Raw genomic sequence first — 27500 nt, forward strand, 5'->3', positions numbered from 1 at the left:
CGAACTGATTAGATTTTGGTGAAGATCTGGATCTGGATCCGGCTCCTCCAATTTTTAAAAGTGATTCTTCACTATTAAGAGATCGTGTCAAAAATGATAAAAAGCGTGATATCTCAAAAAGTTGTAGATAGATTCAGTTGAAACTTGGTGGACAGGTTGGGTGTGTGACAAGGAAGAATTGATTCAATTTTGGTGAAAATCCAAATCCGGATCCGGATCTGATAATTTTTCAGTTATTCTTCACCATTGAGAGATACGGCCAAAAACGATATCTTACTGTATAGCGTGATATTTACCCTCGCCAAAGGAGAGAGAGGGTATTTCATTTGGGTCTGTCAGTCTGTCTGTTTGTTTGTCAGCACAGAACTTTTGTGTTTTTCTCCGCAAGTGCTTGTTGGATTGATACAAAATTTTCGCCATTGGTGTGACTACTCATGTGGAATGTTTTAATGATAATTATGTTGTCATAGGTTACGTGGTGTAGCAGCCATATTGGAAAATTGGAAAACTTTGGACCGCTGTATCTCTGAAACTGCACCAAGGAAAAAATTGAAACTTGGCACATAGCAAGTACTCGTCATGAGGAAATAGTGATTTTTTTATGTCATTGGTGCCTTCGTTATGACGTCATCTTTGCATATGTGGAACACCACATCAGATCAGTATGAAAATTTTTGAGGGTCATTGATGGATAAAATGGTCCAGAGATATTTTTTTTTGATGATGTCATCGGTCACGTGATTCAGCAGCCGTATTGTTTTGTTATTTTAACTTAAAAATTCTTCTTCTCTGAAATGGCTGAATAGATCGAGACGAAACTTTAAATGTATGACCACCTGTCTATGAGGAACAAAAGGTTCACACATATGATGTAATTAGGTCACATGGTTTGGCAGCCATATTTGATTTACCCAAAAACCTATAATAAAATACACCACTCAAAAGAAGTCCTGGTGAGGGTCTGCAATCGCTGATTGCTCTTTTTCTTGTTCAAAAATATACTGGGCCTGAAATGTTCTCGTGGAGCAGGCATTGCTTGTCAGAGGTATGCCTTCTTCCGAGTGCCCTTCTCGTTTAATTTGTTATATTCATCAGACTCCAATTTATTTACCTTTTCACAAATGACATTGTCTAACTTTGTTCTACAACTTTTTCATTGTTCCACAGAGGACACAACGATCAAAGTTCCAGACCCAGTGGAAGTAACCTGTTTGGAGAATGCTGAACCAGAAGGTTTGTGGTTGAAAGGAAAACTTTTCATTTCCTTTCTTTTTCCCCAAAGAGCTTTAATATTGTCAATGTTGTGTAAAATCTCTGCAGATTCTAACTCAGATCATCATTGATAAATACTTTATCAGAGCCAAAAGTACTGCTAAACTACAGGTTCGTTTTCCGATTGGTGTTCAAAATATATAATTCACTTGAAATTAAGTTGTTCCTCGATCATAAACTGACGTTTGTGGATGGATGGATGGACAGAGAGAACTGAACCAATTGCTTGATCCCACCTTCCGTTTCGTGTGCTCGGGGTAAAAAGGAGAGAAGTCGGGACAGGAGTGCGGCAGAAGTTTTTCAATCAGAGTGGTGAATGCATAAATGGTCGCCCTGCAATGGTCGTGACAATGCAGTTGGTGGATTGTTTTTTTAAAACACGAGTTGCATAGGTATCTGCAACTTGTGGGAATGAGAGAAATATTAATAATAATTAATTATTAATATTTCTCTCATTCCCACAAGTTGCAGATACCTATGCAACTCGTGTTTTAAAAAAAAACAATCCACTTGTGGGAATGAGAGAATACTCATATATTGTCGTCATTATTGTGTCGACATGATGGAGGTCCTGGCCCCCTCCTGTGGTGAAGTTACAAGTATTTCCTTGTAATAGCCACTGATTTTATGCTGTCATCTGATTTCGGCCAACACAGAGCATAATTTTTCATTACCTCTTGCTAAATGATGTGCAACATTTAGGTTTGATGAGTTTAGTTTTTTTCCTCATCAATATTAGAATTACATCTTTGCAAAATTCCAAGTCGTTCCCTGAGGGTTTATCACAAAATTAGAAACTAAAGACTTGAAAGAGATCGTTGCTTTACATCTTCGATAAAATATCCACTGTACAATCACGTGTCACTCGTGTTTCAACGAATTTTCTTGTTTGTTTCTTTGCTGTGTCTCTTCAACACAAACATTCTGAGATGATTGCCGTCAACTGATAACACGTGAAATATTCTTTCCTTGTCTGAAGGGAGTGTACATCGTGTTGTTCCATCCTTTAAAATAATTTTCTTTGAAAAGTATCTTTCAGATATTGTTTAATTTGTTATATTCATCAGACTCCAATATATTTACCTTCAAACATTTTCATTTGTCAAAGCAGATAAAGTTTTCACAAATGACATTGTCTGACTTTGTTCAACAAATTTTTCATTTTTCCACAGAGGATACAACAATCAAAGTTCCAGACCTTGTGGAAGTAACCTGTTTGGAGATTGCTGAGCCAGAAGGTTTGCGGTCGAAAGAAAAAACATTTCCTTTCCTTTCTTTTTCCCCAAAGAGCTTAACATTGTTAATTTTGTGTAAAATCTCTGCAGATTCCAACTCAGATCATCATTGATAAATACTTTCACAAAATTCTTCCAACACCAGTTCATCCTCTTTTGTGATTTCATGGAAAAAGCTAAAAGATATGTGACATAATCGTTTTTTTTCTCTACAAGATTGAAGCTCATGGAAGAGCAAGGTTGAGTTTGTGTTTGGATATCGGGTTAACAATTGAAAGTACACTGCCTGCTTGAAGTCATGTTGGAATGACTGGGGGATTTACATAAACATGAATATCATCAACAGACATGGCAGAACATGTCAGGAAATACTCTCATTGCTCAATTCACAGCTCGATGTCCAAGAGGAAGAAGCTAATGAATGGACAGCAAGAGGATAATGGGGCACAGTTCAATAGTAAACCAGAGAGGACATAGAACTTCATACCCCCACACAATGTCCAAGTATAAAATTAAATTGAAATACAATGCAGGTTGTGAAGGTCGTATATAAAAAGTTAATTCCGGAAGTTTACCGCCGTTGACTCGGTGGCTATTTCACCACCTTATCTGACATGTTAAATTGGTTATTAGGGCTTCAAGCAAGTGCTGAAGCCCTATTGAATTCGTTAGTATTATTATTATTATTAACGGCGTTTTTATGTTCTACTGACCGATTTTGTGGCGGATCTGGAGGGAAAACTGTTGGATGAAATTCAACGAAACTTTACAGGATTATTACTCACCACCTGAAGTTTATACTATGAAACATTTGATGACGTAGGTCACGTGATATGGCGGCCATATTGGATTTTATCCAAAACCTAAAAACATCTTCTTCTCCAGAAGGAATAATCAGACAGCCTCAATCTTTTGCACACATTTGCTAAGTTGCTTGGGAATGTAAAGTTGTTAATTTGGTTGAAATCGTTATTTAATTTATATGATTTTAAATGATGCCGATTCGCCTCATTAAATATGCAAAATATGCAAATGAGAGTTGAAAAAATTTAATGACAGATTTAGATAGTACATAAACAGGGGACTCCCAATATATTTATACGATGTCTGTATTTGACCCCAGTGAGCCCCCAGCGCCCCCCAAAGTCGAAAATGACCCATTTTTGAAACGTCATAAAATGAAAACAATGCTTGGAGTAAATTCAATGAAACTTATCAATTTAATTACTCTCCACCTGCAGTTTATACTTTAAAAATTTTGATGACGTAGGTCACGTGGTCTGGTGGCCATATTGGATTTTATCCAAAACCTAAAAACATCTTCTTCTCCAGAAGGGATAATCTGACAGCCTCAATCTTTTCCACACATTTGCAAGGTTCCATTGCAATGTTAAGTTGTTAATTTCGTCGAAATCGTTACATAATTAATATGATTTAAAATGATGCCAATTCGCCTCATTAAATATGCAAAATATGCAAATGAGAGTTGAAAAAATTTAATGACAAATTTAGATAGCACATAAACAGGGGACTCCCAATATATTTATACGATGTCTGTATTTGACCCCAGTGAGCCCCCAGAGCCCCCCAAAGTTGAAAATGACCAATTTTTGAAATGTCATAAAATGAAAACAACGCTTGGATGAAATTCAATGAAACTTATCCGTTGAATAACTCTCCACCTGAAGATTATACTTTGAAAATTTTGATGACGTAGGTCACGTGGTCTGGCGGCCATATTGGATTTTCTCCAAAACCTAAAAACATCTTCTTCTCCAGAAGGGGTAATACGACAGCCTCAAACTTTTGCACACATTTGCAAGGTTCCACTGCAATGTTAAGTTGTTAATTTCGTCGAAATCGTTACATTATTTATATGATTAAAATGATGCCGATTCGCCTCATTAAATATGCCAAATATGCAAATGAGAGTTGAAAAAATTTAATGACAGATTCTGATAGCCCTTGAAGAGGGGATTCCAAATATGTTTACACTATGTCTGTATTTTACCCCAGTGAGGCCTCAGAGCCCCCCAAAGTTGAAAATCACCCATTTTTGACATGTCGTAAAATGAAAACCAAAGAAGATAGACAAAAAGTGACCACACATTCTGGAAGATATTTTAACGTTCTACAAGTTCGCCATTTACATTAATATGCAAATGTGGAGTTATTGGACTTTTTTGAGGACTTGAAAATTTGTCCAGCCTCGATTTGTCCAATGTGAAGTTTCTTTCTCTATCATGTATTGCTATGGGCTTTTCAATCCTTCATTGATATAACTCGAGGGACCCCGTAGCTGGGCCACATTGCAGACTTGAACTAACTTTCTAACTCGGAAAACCCATATCATGTGACAGGGTGATGGTGTTGAAATTTGTTAAAATGAAGGCACGCCTTGAAGCCCGGGATTACTGGTTTACCAGTTTTAATTTGTGCTTGTTTTTGTCCTTTATACCATCCCTAAAAACAGCAATGTTCCTGATTGGAATTATTTTCAAATGTGTTTGACTGTCAGACGAGTGAGATAATATTTTTACTCTGTCTTGCCTCTCCCTGTGCATGCGCGATCGGGACAAATTCAGAGCCAAAACACTGCAAAACTTCAGGTTCGTTTTCCGATTCGTGTTCAAAATATATCATTCAATTGAAATTTAGTTGTTCCTCGATCATAAACTGATGTTTGTGAATGGATGGACGGACAGAGAGAAGTGAACTAATTGCTTCATCCCGCTTTCCGTTTTACGTGCTCAGTGTAAAAAGGAGAGGAGTTGGGACAGGAGTGAGGCAGAAGTCTTTCAATCAGTGTGGTGAATGCATAAATGGTCACCCTGCAGTGTCATGACAATGGAGTTGGTGGATTGTTTTTGAAACATGAGTTGTATAGGTATCTGCAACTTGTGGGAATGAGAGAATACTCAGTTGTTGGCATGATTGTGTTGCCATGGAAGCCTTGGCCCCCTCCTGTGGTGAAGTTCCAAGTATTTCCTTGCAATAGCCACTGATTTTACGCCATTGTCTGATTTTGGCCATCACAGAGCATAATTTTTCATTACCACTTTCTAAATTATGTGCAACATTTGGGTTTGATGAGTTTGGTTTTCTTTCTAATCAATATAAGAACGACATCAACGCAAAATTCCTAGTCGTACCCTGACGATTTATCACAAAACGAGAAAATAAAGACTTGAAAGAGATCGTTGCTTTACATCTTCGATAAAATATCCTCTGTACAATCACGTGTCACTCGTGTTTCAACGAAGTCCCTTGTTTGTTTCTTTGCTGTGTCTCTTCAACACAAACATTCTGAGATGATTGCTGTCAACTGAAAACACATGAAATTTTCTTTCCTTGTCTGAAGTGGGTGTACATCATGTTGTACCATCGTTTATAATAATTTTCTTTGAAAAGTATCTTTCAGACATTGTAATTTGTCATATTCATCAGACTACAATTTATTTACCTTCAAACATTTTCATTTCTCAAAGCAGATAAAGTTTTCACAAATGACATTCACTTTGTTCTCCAAATTTTTCATTGTTCCACAGAGGATAAAACGATCAGAGTTCCAGACCTGGTGGAAGTCACCTGTTTGAAGATTGCTGAGCCAGAAGGTTTGTGGTCAAAAAGAAAACTTTTCGTTTCCTTTCTGTTTCCCCAAAGAGCTTTCATTCTGTTCATTTTGTGTAAAATCTCCACAGATTCTAATTCAGATCATCATTGATTCACAAAATTCTTCGAACACCAGTTTGTCCTCTCGGGTGATTTCATGGAAAAAGCTGAAAAATATGTGACATAATCGTTTTTTTCTCGACAAGATTGAAGCTCATGGAAGAGCAAGATTGAGTTGGTCGTGGGATAGTGGGTTAGCAATTGAAGTACACTGCCTGCTTGAAGCCATGTAGGAACAAGTGTGGGGGGGGGGGAAGCCTCTGGAAGGTGGTTCCCTCGACCGAATCGAACAAATTAAAGAGTTGGATTTTCAACGTTTAACCAGGAGAAGTTTTCTGGAAGAATGTGTGCATCCTGACATTGGCGGGTGTGCGTGTGGAGGCGTTCACATGGGTGAACTGATGGTGCAATATCGGAGGATTTGTTACTTTCATTTTTCATTTTTTCATGTTTTTTCGTCTCTCCTGAAATCGACATCAGACACCCATTTCCAATTTTGATATCTGTTAACACTGTTCTGATTTGCATAAACATGAATATCATCCATAGACGTGGCATAAGATGTCAGGAAATGCACTCATTGCTCAATTCACAGCACATTGTCCAAGAGTAAGAAGATAATGAATGGACACCATGAGGATAACAGGGCACCGTTCAATTGTAAACTCGAGAGTTCATCGAACATCTTATACCGACATAGTGTTGAAGGAAAGAACGAAATTGAAGTAAAATAAAGTTTGTAAAAGTCGTATATATGTAAGATAATTCCGAAAGTTTCCGGCCGTTGACTCGTTGGCTATACCACCACCTTATCTGACTTGTTTAATAAGTTATTCGTGCTTCTTTTTGTCCTTTATGATGTCCTTAAAATAGTAAAGTTCCTGATTGGAATTATTTTCAATTTTGCTTGACTGCCAGACAGGCAGACAGAGTAACTATTATCTCAGTCCTCTCTGCGAATGCACGATTGGGACAAATTCAGAGCCAAAGTACTGCTAAACTACAGGTTTGATTTCCAAATCATGTTTGAAATAGAACATTCAATTGAAGTTAAGTTGTTCCTCGATCATAAACCGACGTTTGTGGATGGATGGACAGACAGAGAGAAGTTAACCAATTGCTGAACCCCACTTTCTGTTTCGCATGTGCGGGGTAAAAAGGAGAGGAGTTGGGATAGGAGTGAGGCAGAAGTCTTTCAATCAGAGTGGTGAATGCATGAAATGGTCGCCATGCAGTGGTCGTGACAATAGAGTCGTTGGATTGTTTTAAAACTGAGTTGGATAGGTTTCTGCAAGTCGTGGGGATGAGAGCATACTCAAATATTGCCATGATTGTGAAGACGTGAAGGACGCTTTGGCCCCCTCCTGTGGTGAAGTTCCAAGTATTTCCTTGTAATAGTCACTGATTTTATGCGATTATCTGATTTTGGCCAACAAAGAGCGACATTTTCAAAATGTATTTTTTCATTACCTCTTACTGATTTATTTGTACTATTTGGGTTTGACGAGTTTGGTTCTCTTTCCAATCAATACAAGAAGTACATCTACGCAAAATTCCAGGTCGTTCTCTGAGGGTTTATCACAAAACGAAGAAACTAAAGGCTTTTTCTTCTCATCCAACATCTTGTAAATTTACAAGTGTAAATTACAATCATCTGCTGCTTTCATATCCTTCTGAAAAATACAGTTGCTTTACATCTTCGATAAAATATCCACTGTTCAATCACATGTCACAACTGACATTGTCTAACTTTGTCCTACAACTTTTTCATTGTTCCACAGAGGATGCAACAATGAAGGTTCCAGACCTGGTGGAAGTAATCTGTTTGGAGATTTCTGAGCCAGAAGGTTTGTGGTCAAAAGCAAAACTTTCCACTTCCTTTCTTTTCCCCCAAAGAGCTTTAATATTGTTAATTTTGTGTAAAATCTCTCCAGATTCTAACTCAGATCATCATTGATACATACTTTCACAAAATTATTTCAACACCAACCACTTCATCATGTTCGGTGAGTTCATGGAAAAAGCTGTAAGATGTGTGAGGTAAATGTTTGTTCTCTCTCCAAGATTGAGGCTCATGGAAGAGCAAGGTTGAATTGGTGGTGGGATAGCAGGTCAACAATTGAAAGTACACTGCCTGCTTGAACCCATGGAGGAACAAGCAGGGGAAAAAGCCTCTGGAAGGCGGTTCCCTCGACAGGAGAAGCGAAGAATGAAAGAGTTGAGTTGTGCAGTTGGCTTGGATTTTGGAAGTTTAAGGAGGAGAGGTTTGCTGGAAGAATGTGTGCATCCTAGGTTTGGACGGGGCCGGGTGGGATGGGGGGTTTCACATCAGTGAACGGAAGGAGCAATATCAGAGGATTTGTACCTGAATATTCTTATTGCAGAACAACCAAAATCATTTTGAGAGGGAAGAAACACCCTCTACTGGATCTTGCTACACTATGGATAGTCACGTGATAAAAGAGTTTGAGGTGTCTCAGGGCTATCAGGCAAGCTCATATAATTTATATTGTTATTTCATATTGCTGGTCATATCATCCTATACCGAGTGATGCACCATGCATTGCTTGACACTCCTCCTTCGTCTCCTCCTCCTCCCTTTATAAGGAGTGAGGTCCGATCTTGACCACGATAATCCTCCATCTCACTCTGTCCCCATCCAACTCTCTCCAGTCCCTAACCACCTCCACCTTACAGATATCCCTCCTCACACAATCTTCCCATCTCAACCACGGTCTACCTCTTTCCCTCCTACCTTGCTCCCTCCGATCCACTCTGCCATTCTCTCTTCCCACATCCGCACCAAGTGTCCAGCACATCTCAGCCAGCATTTCACCAATCTGCCTATCAAACTCATCTGCACACCAATCTCCTCCCCTCAGTTCATCCATCGTCCTTTTATCCACCTTCTTTGCTCCCGCAATCCTCCTTACCCAGTTGTTCTTGCAAACCTGCAGCGTCTGTTGTCTCTCTGTCAGTGCCACTGTCTCCAGACCGTAAAGGTAGGCTGGCTTTACACATGACGTCAGAACCTTCCTTTTCAATTTTCTTGATAGGTTTCTGTCTTATGTCTGCCATAACTCTCCCTCCACCCTCCTCCATGCATCTACACCCACCTGAATCCTCCTCTGCACCTCTGCCTCAGACTTACCATCCATGGTCACTGTTCCTCCCAGGTTTTCAAACCTAATTCCCCGCCTGATCTCCTTCCCCTCCAACCTGATATTCATTACACTGGTCAACAATTTTTTACTTTCTGAATGTTGTCTAGATTTCTACAAGTGAATTAGGGTATTCTGGCACTGCTGAATCAGGAAATGGCATCCGTTTCTCTCCATCAGGTCAGGTTTTTGTGCTAAGTTGATTTGAAAAAATCAGATCTTGTGACAAAATCAATTACATTTTTGTGGCATTATCAGCTGATTTTTGTCAACACATATCATCCTAAACATGTTTTTAAGAAAAAAAAATGTTTTGCCAACAACATTTATTGATTACATGATAGAAACATCGATTACTGTCATCTGAATGGTGGGCATTGATAAAGGTAAGTACAAGTAAATTGCATGTTGCGTCACCACTGTTCAAACTTCAGGGCTTGAACTTCCGTTTCTTCGAACTCCTGGAATGTTCAGCGGCAGGGAGGTCTCTCTTCAGATTCCAACAGTAGTCAGCCATCATGACTGCGTCCCAGCGACCCTGATACCTGGTCTCCATCTCCTTCATGTCCTGATGGAATCTCTCCCCCTGCTCGTCACTCATTGAACCCAGGTTCTCAGGAAACCGGTTCATATGTGAAAATAGGTAGTGCATCTTGATGCTCATGTTGCAGCCCAGGTTTCTGAAAGCAGTCAGCATGTTGTTGACAAGTTCTGCGTAGTTTCTGGCCTTATTGTTGCCAAGAAAGTTCTTCACTACCAAAACAAATGTCTTCCACGCTTCCAGTTCCACTTCGTTCATTGAGTTTTTGAACTCTGGATCTCTGATGAGCTGACGGATCTGAGAACCATCAAAGATGCCAACTTTCAACTTCTCCATGGTCAATCCTGGAAAAGCCTGGCACAAGTAAGTGAAGCAGTCACCATCTTTGTCCAGAGCCTTGGTGAACTGCTTGATTAAGCCGAGCTTGATGTGCAGCGGTGGGAAGAGTATTCTGTCTCTGTCCACCAGAGGGTCGTTGATGACGTTCCTTTCTTTGCATGGCACCAATTCCTCCCGCACAGGCCAGTCCTTCTTCGTGTAATGCTGAGCACGGTCCCTACTATCCCACATGCACAGAAAACATGGGTACTTGGTGAAGCCAGACTGTTGTCCCAACAAAAAGTTCACCATCTTCAGGTCAACACAAATAAACCACTTATGCTGATCATAACCAATTTTCTCCAGCACGTACTTCACCGCTTCATACTTCTCCTTCAGTATAGTCGAGTGAGCGATGGGTACAGAGGCAAACTGGTTGCCGTTGTGTAGCAGAACACATTTCAGTGATCGCTTGCTGCTGTCAATGAACAGTCTCCAATCTTTGGGTTCGTACTGTGGCACTCCAAGCTTGAGCAGAAGCGCATGTCATAAATTGGCGCATGTAGGTATTGTACATTCTTCAGAGTTCGTTATTTCAAGAAATACAACTTTTTTGTATCACATTATTACAAAATCTGCCCCATTAACTTTAGTTTTGATCCACGAACTTTATGCTTTGCCTCACCAATTTTTGGAAGATTTTGAGGTTTTATGACTTCAAACTGATCCCTTTTCGACATAATCACCCAGAACTATCGTACCTGAATACTTCTTGTCATTAAAATAATTATTTCCAATCAAAACAATTATTTGACATGACATTTTACCCCCACCAACTTCTTCTAAAATAATCCACACATGCGTACATGTGAACAAAAATGTAAAAAACGACATGTGGCCATATCTCAAAAACTTGACCTGATTGAACAAAACTAATGTGAGTTTTGGATTCAGCGCATCAGATTCGTCCTAAATCAGCTTAAAAAATGCAGACAACAAATTTGTTGTTGACCAGTGTTATTTTCTCTGCTGTCCAAGTCACATCACCTCAGTCTTCTCCATCATCTTCAGCCCATCCTTTCCAAATGCTTCCTTCCGCTCCCCCAGTCAGTACTTCCTGCATCTCCTCGCCACTATCCGCCACAACAGTCAGATCGTCCGCATATGGCATCTTCCCCATGCTACTCCTCAAGCTCACCTTCCTGCTTACCAGCTCCAATACCATGATAAACATGAGTGGACTCAGAGCACTTCCCTGTCTCAAACCAATTTTCAGGCTGAACTCCACACACATTCCAGGGCCAACCAAAACTCTTCCCTTTGTTCCCTTGTGAAGCCCTTCCACCAACCTGACTTCTGCTTCCAGCACTCCCATCAATTTCAGTGTCACCATCACCATCTCTCGGGACAGTCTCGTAGGCCTCTCCAGGTTCAACAAGCTCGAATGAGCTAAGATCCTCGTCCTCTTAATGATGATGTCATAAAAACGAATATGACGTCATTGTGATGTATCAGGTTTGCGATAAATTAATTATCTGTGCTAATGCCCGGCTTGATTCCCGCAACCAAAATTCAAACAGCTTGCCTAGTTTGGGAGATAATGGTATAGGCGATTCCATTAGCGGCGATATTATGACGTCAACTTTTTTTCTCTGAATAATTTCCAAATCAGAGATGGCTACTGCCTGCGCGTGGGCTTTCTGCATATACATGGCAAGTTTCACGAAGATCCGATGAAAACTCTGGGTTGTGAAACAAAAAATGTCAAAAAATAGGAATGACGTCATAAAAATTGATATGACGTTATAGTGATGAATCATATGTGTGGTAATTCATCTCTGCTAATGCCCTGTTCGATTCCCACAAACAGAATTCAAAAAGCTTGCCTAGTTTGAGATAATTTTTTCGGTGATTTCCATTAGCGGAGATATTTTGACGTCATAACTTTTTTTTCTAGGAGGAATTTTCAAAATCAGAGATGGTTACTGTCTGCGCAGGGTATTTTTACATATACAGTATATGCCAAGTTTCAGGAAGTTTCGATGAAAACTGTAGGCTGTGAAACAAATGAAACAAAAAACCATAAATGTCAAAAAATAGGAATGACGTCATAAAAATTGATATGACGTCATAGTGATGTATCATATGTGCGGTAATTCATCTCTGCTAATGCCCTGTTCGATTCCCGCAAACAGAATTCAAAAAGCTTGCCTCGTTCGAGATAATTTTTTAGGCGATTTCCATTAGCGAAGATATTTTGACGTCATAACTTTTTTTTGTCGGAGGAATTTTCAAAATCGGAGATGGTTACTGTCTGCGCAGGGTATTTTTACATATATATTCCAAGTTTCAGGAAGTTTTGATGAAAACTGTAGGCTGTGAAACAAAAAAGTCCACAAGAACAACAACTTGAGTAAGACTTAGAGATCCTCCACGAGGATCTAAAAATCCCAATGCCATCTCACCTTTCACTTCCCACCTCTTCTTCAACAGCTGTCTCAGCATGAACATCACATCCTTCGTCCCCCTATCCTTTCTAAACACCTGCTGCTCTTCTCCGATCTCCATCTCCACCCTCTGCCTTGTCCTCCCATCCAGAATTCTCTCCAGCACCTTCATCACATGACTTTGGGATGTAATGCCCATGTATTTCCCTGGATCTTTAACATTGCCTTCCCCTTCTATGTCAGCCCAGTTAACACTGTCTATCCTCCACTCCTCTGGAATTCAATCCTCTCAAATACATACGAGGTTCATCTAAAAAGTAACGGGACTGAGCCTGCTGTGTGCTCCACTGACACAATTTGAATGAACGGGTTCCGTCAGTCTTTCACAACATTCCAGTAATATACATGATTGGTGATGGTTGATTGCACTCATTGTGTGATTTTTACAGGTCGTACTTTACATGTTGTCTCGTCTGAGTCGTCGAACTTTGAGTCGTGAGCAGAGAGCCAATCTGAAGTTTCTTGCCAAGCTTGGCAAAACACCGTCCGAATCCTTCGCAATGCTGCAGCAAGTGTACGGGGAAGAAACGATGTCACGTACATGTGCATTTGAATGGCACAAGAGGTTTAAAGAGGGACGGGAGGAGGTTGAAGACGATCCACAGTCCGGAAGACCTTCAACGAGCAGAACGGCGAAAAACATCGAGTGTGTGAAGCAGACGGTGTGCTCAGATCGTCGACTCACGGTGCGGATGATTGCTGAGGAACTTTCCATCAACAAGGACACCATCTGGAGCATCATCACTGAAAATCGCAAAATGCGCAAGGTGTGCGCAAAGATGGTCCCCAAGCTGTTGTCCGAGGACCAGAAACAGCAAAGAGTCACTGTCTGTCAAGACATTATCGAGCGCCTCGAGGACGATCCAGACCTGCTCGGGAGAGTCATTACTGGCGATGAATCGTGGATAGTCGAATACGATCCTGCGACCAAATAGCAGAGTCGTTAGTGGAAAAGTCCGGCATCACCAAGACCAAAGAAAGCAAGGATGTCAAAGTCGATGGTGAAGGTGATGCTCATCGCGTTTTTTGACTTCAAGGGCATCGTCCACTTCGAGTTTCTCCCACAGGGTGAAACAGTGAATCAATACGTGTACAAGGAGATCCTCCGGCGCCTCATGAGATCAGTCCAGGACAAGAGGAGGGATCTGTGGGAGAACAACACCTGGGTGCTCCACCATGACAACGCCCCTGCTCACAGTTCCCTGAGCATCCGACAATTTCTGGCGGAGAGGGACGTGCCAACTCTGGAGCAACCCCCATATTCGTCAGACTTGGCCCATTGTGATTTTTTCCTATTCCCCAAGTTCAAGGGGGTGATCAACAGGACCCGATTTCCTGATTTCGAGGCCATCAAAAAGACCGTGATGACGGAGCTCCAGAGGATTCCAGAAGAAGCCTTCCGGGGGTGTATCTAAACATGGAAGAAGAGGATGGACAAGTGTGTGAGACTGGAGGGAAACTATTTTGAGGGGGACAAGCTGTGATTTCAATATATTTTTTGGAATATAATTTCTGTGAAGTCAGTCCCGTTACTTTTTAGATGGACCTCATACATTCACCAGCCTCTTTGTCCAACTAACTCTGACTTCCTCCACTGCAGTTATCTCTGTACACACCTCATCAATGCCAGGCGCTCTCCCCTTCTTCATCCTCTTCAATGCCATCCACACTTCCTCCTCTGTGATCTCCCCCAACTCTGCTGTCTTCTCACATAAAACGGGAGCTCCAGTTTGCTGTTGCTTCCTTCCCAGTTCAACTGGCTCTTTGAAATACCCTTCTCACATCTTCACCACCGTGCCCCTCTCTGTCATCAGCCTCCCATCACCATCCTTAATCACCGCCCCCTTCATGTCCTTCCCATCCTCATCCCTGTCACTAGCCAATTTATATATCATCTTCCTCCCACTGTCCTCCTTTTCCAACTTGGTGTGCGCCTCCTCTGCCTATTTTTCCTCGCCTTATCCACATCCACAGCTCTCCTTGCTGCTTTCTTCTTCTGCCCATACAGGTGTAGCAACCCTGCATCTGGCTGCCTCTCCCTATCCTTGATCTTCTCTGTCCTTTTCCAAACCTCCTTTTCACCAACTGCCTTCGCTACATCCTCCGTCCACCATACCTGTTTTCTATCCCTTGAGGATGCACCCTTTCCTGACGTTTTTCCACACAAAACTTCTGCAATTCTCCAAAACGTCTCTCCATAATTCCACTCTTCCTCCAAAAGTTCAACTTCTTCGTGAAGTTGCTCATGCCGAGTCCTCAACCTCTCCTTGTACTCAACAGCAACGTTTCCCCAACACTAGCCCCACCTAATGATCTGCCGACCCCAACTCTGAACTTCCCTCCTTTCTCCATCCTTACCACAAACACCACAGGCTTGTGCTGGGTGGTAACATGCTTATCCACCACTGCCTTACAATCCTTAACCCTCGCCAACTGTTGCTTCCTTACCACCGCCAAATCCAGTTATGTTCTCTGATGTCCACTCCGATAGGTAATCTTGTGGTTTTCCCACTTTTGAAAGAATGAACCAGCTGTGGCCATCCCATTCCTCGCCACCAACTCCACCAGCTCTTGACCCTCTCTTTTCCAAGTTCCCCAATCAAATTTACCAAAATATTCCTCTTCCCCCAGTTCTGCGACTCCCACATGCATGATAAAGTCCCCGGCAATGCACAGCCTCACCTCCAGCTCAACCATTCCCATCATCCTCTCCAATGTGTCCCTGAATTCCTGCTTCTCTGTGCTTGACACTGCTTGAAAACGTTTGCCATTCAAAACGAAGTAATTCATTGTCAATTGATGAAAGGTCATTCCCAGTGATCATACCTGCAACTGAGACTTTGATTTGACATGTAAATTCTCAACTATATGTGAGTTATAGAAAGGAGTATGATGAATGATTATGTTGCAAAGCAAGAATGTATTCCACAACTTATCGAGCATTCGTTCTTTCAAAGCATTCTCTTGACAATTATTATGATTCTGGACGGATCGCCACTCCGAGGCAGGATACTCAAGCGAGGTTGCAGGAGTTTGTAATTTGGCCAGGGTACTGGCAATAACTCACAATCTGTTCATGGAAGCACCGTGGGATCTTTAACATCCACCAAGTACTACTAACAGAGGGTACACCCAGTTTAATGTCAGAGGGAGATCGCACAGATTAATGGATCGCCCTGCACGTGAAACACCTAAAAGTTATCCTTCCAGCACCATAAAGAGAGGCTGTATAAAATATTCAGTGATTGCATATGAGGCCTTCTACTGCATTTGTTATGTTCCTTTACTTTTGGAGGGATTATTTGTACTTCACATTTCAAACTAGATTTACTGTGTAGTTGGTTGAAGGTGTGTGTCAGATGTAACTGGTTTGTCAGGTCATGTATGGGAGCATGCGCCATAACTGCGCGTCACTGCGTTCACTTTCCGCCAGTACTCCAGGGGCCTCCGTCTGGCCATCCCCCAAGCAGATGCCTGGCCCATCCCTATCTCCTTGAGATGCTGATCAACCTGCTGCAACCACGAGGCACATGGTTGGCCCATTGGCCGCCTCCACTCACGAGGTTCCCTCGCTGAAAGAATCTGGTGAGCAGGATTAGCGTCAGGAAAATGAGCCACATGTCCATACAGCCACAGCTGACGCTCACGACTATGCAGGTCACAAATCTCATTTGAGTCTCTCTCAGCAACCGCTCATTGGACACAAAGTCTGCCCAGCGATAGCCAAGCATTCTCCGAAGATACCTAGAACCAAAGGAATTAAGTTTTCATCTCAGATCCCTGGTCACAGTCCAAGTCTCACATTCGTAGAGCAAGACTGGAATCACCAAGGATCTGAAGACAGACTTTTGTCCTCCTTCACAGATACTAGCAGCGCCAAACCCCATGATCCAGTGAATCCATGATTCCCCAGGCCCGACCCAGACATCTATTGACCTCTGGCTCATAGCCAGCAGAGACATGAATATCACTGCCATGGTAACTGAATTTCTCTGTGACCTCATCATCCTCACCACAAAGATAGCAGCATCCAAGATGTCATTGAAAGCCTGGATCCTCGTTTTGACCCAGGAAACCAGTAATCCCAGCAGCTTCGACTCCTCATTCAGCTTCTCTTCAGCCCCCAAAAGGATATCTAGAGTCTCCACAAAGATGACTGCGAAATCAAGGTCAGAGATCTTGACATTCTCAAACGACGCACCGCAACTTAATCTCTCTGACATCCTCCTCAGAATGCAGTCCATACAAGCGCTGAAAAGTGTGGGGTCAGATCACACCCCTGACGAACTCCAGCAAAAACTGGAAATAAGTCAGAGAAGATGTCACCATATTTCACAGCACTCTCAGTACCAGAGTAGAGTTCAGACATCAGATTGATCAGATTTGGTTGCACCCCACGAAGACCAAGAATCCTCCAGAGGACATCCCAAATCACTGAATCAAACTCTTTGCATAGATCAACATAGGCTGCAAACAGCCCCTGCCAAAACTCTCGTCTGCGTTCGGTGAGGATCTGAAGAGCAAGGATACGGTCAATTGTTGACCTCTTTGGTGTCAAGCCTGACTGCTCTGGACGCTGGTGCTCAAGCAGATAGTGGCGAACCCTGTCAAGAATTATCCTAGCAAAGACCTTGCCCGGCACTGAGAGCAGCGTCACCCCTCGGTAGTTGTTGCAGTCTTGGCGGTCACCCTTTCCTTTCCAGAGAGGGACAAGGCCCCTCTTCCAGTCAGTTGGGTGATGCCTGTGTTCCAGGCAGAGTACAGAACTGCATGCAATGACACGAATACAGCATTTCCACCAGCCTTGAGAAGTTCAGCGTGGATGTCATAGATCCCAGGAGCTTTAGTCCATTTCAACAGGTTCACTGCAGCCTGTGTTTCCACAAACAAAGTTGGATCACAGTTGATTGGAGGGGCAGTAATCGGGATAGTAGCATCCCTGACATCCAACTCGACAGCTGGTGGATCAGCCTGGTACAGGCGCTCAAAGAAACCATCCCAGCAGGGCTTCACTTCGGACTCCTCTGTCAAGAGCCACCACCCTCCGCTTGAACTGCAGTACACCGAGGGATGGGCTTGGAGGAATGCAATGCGTGAATTCCCCTGTAAGCAGGATGAGAATTACTTGACCACAGGTAATGGTCTACCCCCCTCACAGATCCTTGCACATCGGCCTCCTTGTCCACCCTCAGCACACATACAGTTGTATGCCTCAGCTTCCTGAACAACTCAGCTCTGCCATTATGCCTTGCCCTGTGACTGTTGTCAATGGTATCCAGTGTCCCTTGAGAGACAAAATTCTTCTTCGCCCTCAGGTGAGTTCCAAGACATCCACCAGCAACATCATGGACGGTGGTCTTGAAGGCACACCACAACTCTTCAGGATTCACCAAAGCACACAAACCCATCAAATCCCCACTCAGCCTGTTTACAAACTCCTCAGCTACCCTCTCATCCTTGCATTTGACAACATGCAGCAGCGCGAGGATGGTACCATTCTCCTGGATTTATGCTGCAACTTCAGAGTTGCTACAACAAGCCTGTGGTCAGTATTGAGGAACTGAGCACTCCGGTATATCCTGCAGTTCTGGATCATCCTCCAGTGACCATCAATGAGCACATGATCAGTCTCCTTTGCCACACCACCAGCGTTGGAATACCAAGTCCAGCGATGAGCTTGTGGGTGCTGAAACCATGAACTAGCCACCCCCAGTCCATGACTTCTTGCAAAGTCATGGAAGTTAGTGCAATTCTGGTTCACAGTTCCAGACCCAGAGAGACCAACACATGTCTCACAACCATCCGTATCGGTTCCAGTCGATGCATTGAAATCCCCCAAGACGAGAAGGGAATCTCGCCTGGGGCACTGTTCAGCCACAGACTCGAGCGGGGCATTGAAAGCGTCCTTCACTGTGAGATCACTCACCTTAGTCAGAGCATATACAGACAACAGGGAAAGCACACCCAAGGAGTGACGAATCATTCGTCTCATAATATGTCTGTTGACCTGTGTTACCTCAATTATCATTTGAGTCAGCTTATTGTCCTCAGCCACAGCAACTCCTTGGGTATGGTAACCATCAGAGCGGCCAGACCAATAGTACGTGCAACTACCCTCCATGATCTCACCACCATCCGGTCTCCAAACCTCAGAGAGTGCTGCAATTACTATGTTCAAACGCTTGAGCTCAGATGATCACAGAGATGGGAGATCATCCTTTCTTGGAGATAGGACATTCCAGGCACCCACCCAAAGGGACTGCCTCAGGTTGATCCAAGGAGAAAACCGTCTGGTGGACGACACCTCAGCACCACTCCGCCACACAGCACTGCGATCTGACCCTGGACGTTTACCCCGTGGTTTTCCTCTTATCATCAAGGAATGGGGTCCCGAAGGCTTTGTCCCAATCCCGTCTTCCTGTGAGCACAGCTCAGAAGATTCTCCTTCATAGTGGGTTTTCAGATGTAACATTTGTTGGTTTTCTGGAATGATGTGTTTTACGGTGGCCGGAGTGCAAATCCTTCTACCAACCTCCTTAAAAAAAGTAACCCAACTGCAGTAGGACGTTCGCAGGTACAGTTGAGCATGAGAAATGGATGGGCGTTGGCTCACAAGGAGCTCCTCTGCCCTGTTCCATGTTTTGTTTTTAATCCTGCTGGATTTCCAGATCTATAACACCCTCCTCTCCAGAAAACCTGGTGGGGGAGACGGTTTATTCGCCAACAAACCGACCATGAAACAGGTTAGTTCAGGTTTACATGGTACCTGCAGCAAGTGACAGATCTAATCTGGCTTGACCTCTCTCAAGGTACCTCTCTCAATGAAGAGAGAGGTACCTTACATGGTACCTTTCTCAATGAAGAGAAAACGTGTCATACTGGTTTGGATGACACGTTTTCTCTTCATTGAGAAGGATTTTAGGCAGTGCTGCCTTTTCGTAGGTTATATTTATTTGCCTTGAAGGCATGAGGAGTGAGCACAAAATATAGATCGGCATCACCAGGCAAGGTAGACCTGGCCAGGTGGGGCAAGCATTGAACCACTTCCTGGAGGTCATTATTCACAGGTTTTTTTTTCTTCTTACGTTGTAGTTCCTCAGAGACGAGCTTGTTTCTGGAACCACAGAATTCAACTTTTTGATCCTTCTGCCTTCAACTTCTTCTTCTTCTGTTTTCGGCTGCTCCCGTTAGGGGTCGCCACAGCGGATCATCCGTATGATCCGCATAGTAATTTGGCACATGTTTTACGCCGGATGCCCTTCCTGACGCAACCCTGGTCGCCTCTTACGACACAGGGATATGGTACACCTATTTTAACCGGGGTATACACCGGCCCAGTACACTGGTACTCATTTCGCCGACCTCGGAAGGATGACAGGCTGAGTCAACCCCCTGGTGTATTAATTCAGTGGCCCAACGGGGCTTGAACTCAGGACCTTTTGGATCCCAAGCCGCTGCCCTAACCACTGCGCCAACACCAGGCTTATCCTTCTGCCTTCAACTAGATTTGATTATTCAATTGAATACTAATTTCATACCCTCACCACTTTGCCACAACAATGTTCAAGAATGTTTCCATGTTGTGATTCCTCATGCAAACATAAAGTACATCACAATGATTACTTATCCCCTTTGTTTAAATAGCACAAAAATGGGGGCAAATGAGTTTGTAAATCACCTCCATTTATTTTCTATTTCAGCTGTTGTGGAACATCAAAGCAGTGCATCATTTCAAACAGACATAAACTCTGAAAAGGAGGACTCTGCAGCAGCAACAGCAGCAGCAGAAGCAGCAGTGTCCCTGAGTCTTGCAAGGGTTTCAATATGATTGTTAAATTGGAAAATTTGACCCGAAAGAAGGTGAGTGTTTTCATTTTGGATCGCTTTGTTGTTTTCCACGTATAATATAATGAAAGCATGTTCAGTCTTTCAGACTACAGCCTCAGAATCAGCATTTCTTGTTCAGAGAGCATTGTTCAATCTCTTATCAGTCATGGGAAGGGGGTGGGGTTGATCAGGGTAACTGTCATGCACATGGGAAGGGGATGACCTGAGGTTGTGGTGAACACCCATCTTGAATCTTTCAAAGAAAAACCTCCTCTCTTTCATGGAAAGAGGAGAGGTTCTTTGACAGTTAAAGATTTCTAAAAAAAAAATCTCACAAATGTACAATGCCCTCCATAAGTATTGGAACAATGAAGTCAAATTTGTTGCAATTGCTATATTCATGGAATTTGGATCTGAGATCAAAAGATGAATACGAGGCAAAAGTACAGAAGGTGAGTTCATATTTTTGGGTAATTTTATGCATATATGTTTCATCATTGAAGAACAATCGCACTTTTTATGTTCAGTCCTCCTATTTTAGATAAGCATCGGTATTGGAACAAATGACTGGCAGGTATTTCTTATTGCTCAGGTTTTTGATATTGCATTGCTCGTTCACACATAAAAGAGCTGTGAATGTCTCTTTTTGGTTTTTGCCTTGGGAGTCTGCTTTTGGAGTCAGTGGGCATGAACCAACATGATGACCAGAGCACTGTCCATTAAAGCAAAGCAAGCAATTTGGAAGGTGAAAGAACAGAAGAGTTTAATTGGAACCATAGCACAAAAATTGGGCCGAGCAAATACAATTTGGAATATCTTCAAAAAGAAACAACTGGTGTACTTGGCAATAGACAATGGCCAGTCAGCCAAGGAAAACAAATGCAGTTGATGACAGAAAAATCATCAGAGCTGTGAAGACAAACCCTGAAACAACTGTCATTGACATCACTAACAACCTCCAGAGTGCATGGGGTGAGAGTATCACAAGCTGCTGTTCGCAGAAGGCTTCAACAGCAGAGTTGCAAAGATGATGCAGCAAGATGCAAGTTCTGCACCAAAAGATCAGCACCAAAAATAGAATGGCCAGATTAGAATTTGCCAAGAAGTTTGGAGGTGAGCCAGTGGAGTTTTAGAACAAAGTTTTTTTTATGTTGAATTGAGACCAACATAAACCTTTTACAAAGCAATGGAAAGGTGAAAGTGTCGAGAAAGGAAGGAACAGCACATGATCCAAACCATATGCCTCAGCTGTGAAGCATGGCAGAGGTAATGTCATGGCTTGGAATTGCATGGCTGCCTCTGAAACTTGGTCACTCATCTTCATTGAAGATTAAACTAATGACAGCAGCAGAAAAATGAATTTGGAAGTGGACGAAACATTGTGTCTGCCTATGTACAAAGAAAGTGCCTCCAAATTCATTGGGTGGCACTTCACCAAGACAATGATCCAAAACACACTGCCAACGCAACCAAGGAGTTCATCGGTGGGTGGAGGGAGTGGAAGATTTTAGACTGGACAGGTCAATGTCCTGATTTAAATCCAATGGAGCATGCATTTCACTTGCTGAAGAGGAGACTAAAGTCAGGTCAGGTCAGGTATGGGAGCATGTGCCAGAACAGCGCGTCGCTGCGTCCACTTTCCGCCGGTACTCCAGGGGCCTCCGTCTGGCCATCCCCCAGGCAGATGCCAGGCCCATCCCCATCTCCTTGAGATGATGGTCAACCTGCTGCAACCATGAGGCACGTGGTCGGCCCACTGGCCTCCTCCACTCATGAGACTCCCTCGCTGAGAGAATCTGGTGAGCAGGATCAGCGTCAGGAAAACGAGCCACATGTCCATACAGCCGCAGCTGACGCTCACGGACTATGCAGGTAACAAATCTCATCCGAGTCTCTCTCAGCAACCGCTCGTTGGACACAAAATCCGACCAGCGATAGCCAAGGATTCTCCGAAGAGACCTGGTACCAAAGGAATTAAGTCTCCGTCTCAGATCCTTGGTCAAAGTCCAAGTCTCGCACCCATAGAGCAAGACTGGAAGTACCAAGGACCTGAAGACTCGGACTTTCGTCCTCCCGCACAGGTACCGGCAGCGCCACACCCCATGATCCAGTGAATCCATGACTCCCCAGGCCCGACCCAGACGTCTATTGACCTCCGGCTCACAACCTGCGGAGACATGAATATCACTGCCAAGGTAAGTGAATCTATCCACGACCTCAACATCCTCACCACAAACAGACACAGACAGGACAGCAGCATCCAAGATGTCACCGAAAGCCTGGATCTTTGTTTTGACCCAAGAAATCCGTAATCCCAACGGCTCCGACTCCTCATTCAGCACCTCGAGGGCCCCAAGAGGATGTCTAAAGTCTCCGCAAAGATGACTGCATCATCTGCAAAATCAAGGTCCGAGATCTTGACATTGCCAAACGATGCACCGCAATCCTGATCTCTCCGACATCCTCCCAAAAATCCAGTCCATACAAGTGCTGAAAAGTGTGGGGGCAAGTACACATCCCTGACGAACCCAGTAACAACTGGAAATAAGTCAGAGGCGGTACCACCACACTTCACAGCACTCTCAGTACCAGAGTAGAGTTCAGACATCAGATCGATCAGTTTCGGTGGCACCCCACGAAGACCAAGAATCCTCCAGAGGACATCCCGATTCACTGAATCGAACGCTTTACAGAGATCAACATAGGCTGCAAGCAGCCCCTGCCGAAACTCTCGTCTGCGTTCGGTGAGGACATCGAAGTGCAAGGATACGGTCAATCGTTGACCTCTTTGGTGTAAAGCCTGACTGCTCTGGACGCTGGTGCTCAAGCAGATGGTGGCGAACCCTATTAAGAATTATCCGAGCAAAGACCTTGCCCGGCACTGAGAGCAGCGTCACCCCTCGGTAGTTGTTGCAGTCTTGGCGATCACCCTTCCCTTTCCAGAGAGGGACAACAAGGCCCCTCTTCCAGTCAGTTGGGATGATGCCTGTGTTCCAGGCAGAGCACAAAACTGCATGCAACGACGCGAGTGCAGCATTTCCACCAGCCTTGAGAAGTTCGGCATGGATGCCACAGATCCCTGGAGCCTTGCCCCGCTTCAACTGGTTCACCGCAGCCCGTGTTTCCACAAGCGATGGTGGACCACAGTTGATTCGAGGGTCAGCAACAGGGATTGTAACACCCTTGACGTCCAACTCGACAGCTGGGGGATCAGCCTGGTACAGCCGCGCGAAGTAACCGGCCCAGCGGGCCTTCACTTCAGACTCCTCTGTCAAGAGCCTACCACTCTCTGCTCGAACTGCAGTGCTCCGAGGGATGGGCTTGATGAACGTAATGCGCGATTCCCCTGTAAGCGGGACGAGAATCACCTGTCCACAGGTGATGCTCTACCCCCTCACAGATTCTTCGCACATTGGCCTCCTTGTCCACCCTCAGTGCACGTACAGTTTTACGCCTCAGCTCATGAACAGCTCAGCTCTGCCATTCAGCCTGGCCCTGCGACTCTGGTCAATGGTATCCAGTGTCCCTTGAGAGACAAAATTCTTCTTTGCCCTGCGGTGAACTCCAAGGCATCCACCGGCAACATCAAGGACGGTGGTCTTGAAGGTGTTCCACAACTCTTCAGGACCCCCCAAAGCACCCAGACCCCCCAAGTGTCCACTCAGCCTGTTCGCAAACTCCTCAGCTACTCTCTCATCCCTGAGCTTGGCAACATCCAGCCTAGGCTGGGATGGTACCATTCTCCAGGATTTAAGGTGCAGCTTTAGAGTTGCTACAACAAGCCTGTGGTCAGTATTGAGGAACTGAGCACTGCAGACCCTGCAGTTCTGGATCATCCTCCAACGACCGTCAATGAGGACATGGTCAATCTCCTTTGCCACACCGCCAGCGTTGGAATACCAAGTCCAGCGATGAGCTTGCGGGCGCTGAAACCATGAACCAGCCACCCTAAGTCCATGACTTCTTGCAAAGTCAAGGAACTTAGTGCTATTCTGGTTCATAGTTCCTGACCCATGGGGACCAACACACACCTCATAACCATCCCTATCAGTTCCAGTCGATGCATTGAAATCCCCCAAGACTAGAAGTGTATCTCGTCTGGGGCACTGATCAACTACAGACTCGAGTGTGGCGTAGAATGTGTCCTTCACGGTAAGATCACTCGCCTCAGTCGGAGCATAAATAGAGACCAGGGAAATGACACCTAAGGAGTGACGAATCCTTAATCTCATAATACGCTCGTTGACCGGTGTTACCTCAATTATCATTAGGGTCAGCTTATTGGACACAGCTACAGCAACTCCTTGGGTATGGTCACCATCAGAGCGACCAGACCAATAGTAGGTGTAACCACCCACCATTATCTCGCCGCAATCCGGTCTCCGAACCTCAGAGAGAGCTGCAATCCCGATGTCCAAACGCTTGAGCTCAGATGATAACAGAGACAGGTGATCATCCTCTCTTAGGGATAGGACATTCCAGGCACCCACCCGAAGGGACCGCCTCAGGTTAACCCAAGGAGACCGCCGTCTGGTGGACGACACCTCAGCACCACTCCGACACACTCTCCCGCAATCTGACCCAGGGATGTTACCCCGTGGTTTCCCTCCTATCAAAGATTGGGGGTCCCGAAGGCTTTGCCCCAATCCCATCATCCGGTGAGCTGCCCTGCGAAGGGAAGCTGCACAGGAGGTACTCCCACGGAGTGGGTTTTCAGATTTTTTTGCGTTTTTGCGTTTTGCGGAATGAAGTGTTTTACGGTGGCTGGAGTGCAAATCCTGCCACCAACCTCCTAATAAGAAGTAACCCAACTGCAGGAGGACGTCCGCAGACACAGTTGGGCACTAGATATGGATGGCCGTTGGCTCACAAGGAGCTCCTCCGCCCTTTGACAGGTTTTGTTTTTAATCCTGCTGGGTGTCCATATCCAAACACCCTCCTCACCAGAAAACCTGGTGGGGGAGACGGTTTAGTCGCCGACAACCCGACCATGGAACAGGTTAGTACAGGTTTACATGGTACCTGTAGCAGGTCACAGATCGAACCTGACCTGACCTAAAGTCAGAAGTCCCTCAAAACAAACAACAACTGAAAATCGCTGCAGTAAATGCTTGGAAAAGCATCTAAAAGAAAGATACCAAGAGTGTGGTGATGTCAATGGGTCACAAGTTCGATGCAGTTATTGCATGCAAGGGATACGCAACCAAATCCGAACTTTGACACTACTTTAATTTACTTTAATTAATCCAGGACCGTTACAATACTTATGTTTTCTGAAAATGGAGGGACTGAACATAGCACTGATTCAAAATAGCAAGTCAGTGCTATAAAAAGTGCTACTATTTTACAATGGTAAAACATATGTGCATAGAAATCCCAAGAAATATGAGCTGACCTTCTGTACTCTTGCCTCGTATTAATTTGTTTTCATCTCAAATCCACATTTCTTGAGTAGATAGCAATGATAACAAACTTGACTTCACTGTTCCAATACTTATGAAGGGCACTGTTTATTGGGTGGTCGCTGCGAAACTACCCTTATTCTCAGTTTTTCCGTCTGTATATTTGTATGTATGCATGTTTGTTTGTATGTAATGGACAGCTCTGGAGGCCAGAGGAGTCAACCGATTTTGATGAAACTTGACAGGTAGGTTCATACCAGGATCTAGTTGTATGCTTCTGAGCACCGTTGCTATGGACGCCACCGTTGCCTAGCAACGGGACTTTGAAATTTTTGAAAAATCCTAAAAAATATATTTTTTCGAAAATCAAAAATCGGCTTCCAGGCTTTTATGCGCACTGTAATCAACCTCTTTGTCAAAAAATTTCAGCCCGATCCATCAAAAACTGTATGACTAGTTTGCAATTATGTAGCGACCACCCATGTAGCCTACCGGCTTGTCTGTGGATTATTACATTGAGGTGTATTATTATTATCCCTGATGATTATTTGTCTCCCTGTTTACCCTGTGTCTACACCTGGTTAATCCTGTGCTTGTATTCCACCAGGAAAAGGTGTTTTTTCGTGGACAGATGAAACGTGAAATAGTCGTTAAAACTCCAGAAATGGAAGCTCATTCCACCAGCTCAGGAATCACCTTGGAGAGCAGCAGTAGTCATGAAAACAGAGAGGTACTCCTTTTTTTATTTTCTCTGCATCTGAAAAGAAAGGTGTGTTGCATTGATCTTCTGTGAGATTCTTGAAATATAAATTGATGAATACATTAGAGTAATGATGCCCACTGTTTGAATTTTGATCTATTTTGGGTAGAAAATTAAATTGGACAGATGAATGGAAAGTGATTTGAATGTGAAGAACAGTTTATTATTTGCTTCTGTTGTTCTTTCTTTGTAATACCACAATTTAGAAGTTGTTCACTTTTTGTTTTCTTTCTGATTAAGGTGGCGCAGAGGTAGTGCACTTGCATTTGAATCATCTTATGCATCTTGTCTTGTTGGCTTGGTTTGATTTCAAATTGGTTTGACCAAATGCATCTTGATGGTTTGACGAATTTCTCAATTTGATTTCGAAATGGTTTGACTAAATGCATCTTGTCTTGGTTTGATTTCTAACTTGACCACAAACTGTCATGTGGGAGCTTCGCAGGCAAAGCATGACATCACAAACTGTGTTGTCCGTTGGATGAGTGCCAAGGAGGGGACCCATCTGTTCGCATTAGTTGGTGGATATTAAATATCTCAAGGTGTTTTTTTGAATACCACCACGGAATGACGTTATCAGCACCCGAGCCTTTTTCTAAATTATCACTCGCCTTCGTCAAACTTCATGCCAAGCCAGGACATTCAGGAATTAATTTGGCCAAGAGTGCGTACCCTATGTGCCGATGATCTCAACTTGATGGGAAAATAGTGTAAGGACAAGGGTATTTTTTTTTTGTTGCCAAGAACAATGACTAAATGCAGTGTTGTGCGAGACATTGTTTGTGGCCTTCGATATACAGTACAG

The 27500-nt window shown here is 43.7% G+C and overlaps 2 protein-coding genes across 4 annotated transcripts in view; both read left to right on the forward strand.

Moving 5' to 3' along the window:
- Nucleotides 1-8136, forward strand: part of LOC147016811 (uncharacterized) — a 22917-nt gene extending 14781 nt beyond the window's left edge. Inside the window, exons 6-10 of the mRNA XM_085847952.1 lie at nt 1168-1233; nt 2445-2510; nt 6056-6121; nt 7961-8026; nt 8114-8136. Of these exons, the coding sequence (XP_085704078.1) occupies nt 1168-1233; nt 2445-2510; nt 6056-6121; nt 7961-8026; nt 8114-8136 (287 nt within the window). The remainder of the gene's footprint in view (nt 1-1167; nt 1234-2444; nt 2511-6055; nt 6122-7960; nt 8027-8113) is intronic.
- LOC147016812 (uncharacterized) overlaps nt 5091-27500 on the forward strand; it is a 73228-nt gene continuing 50818 nt past the window's right edge. For all 3 annotated transcript variants that reach the window (XM_085845849.1, XM_085845850.1, XM_085845851.1), the window contains exons 1-5: nt 5091-5116; nt 6056-6121; nt 7961-8026; nt 20407-20566; nt 26543-26665. In XM_085845849.1, coding sequence (XP_085701975.1) covers nt 20531-20566; nt 26543-26665 — 159 coding nt within the window. In that variant the 5' untranslated portion in view covers nt 5091-5116; nt 6056-6121; nt 7961-8026; nt 20407-20530. The remainder of the gene's footprint in view (nt 5117-6055; nt 6122-7960; nt 8027-20406; nt 20567-26542; nt 26666-27500) is intronic.

The sequence above is a fragment of the Eptatretus burgeri genome, chromosome 11 (genome assembly GCF_056783735.1).
Source record: "Eptatretus burgeri isolate ZD-2024b chromosome 11, Ebu_testis_v1, whole genome shotgun sequence".
NCBI classification, from domain to species: domain Eukaryota; kingdom Metazoa; phylum Chordata; class Myxini; order Myxiniformes; family Myxinidae; genus Eptatretus; species Eptatretus burgeri.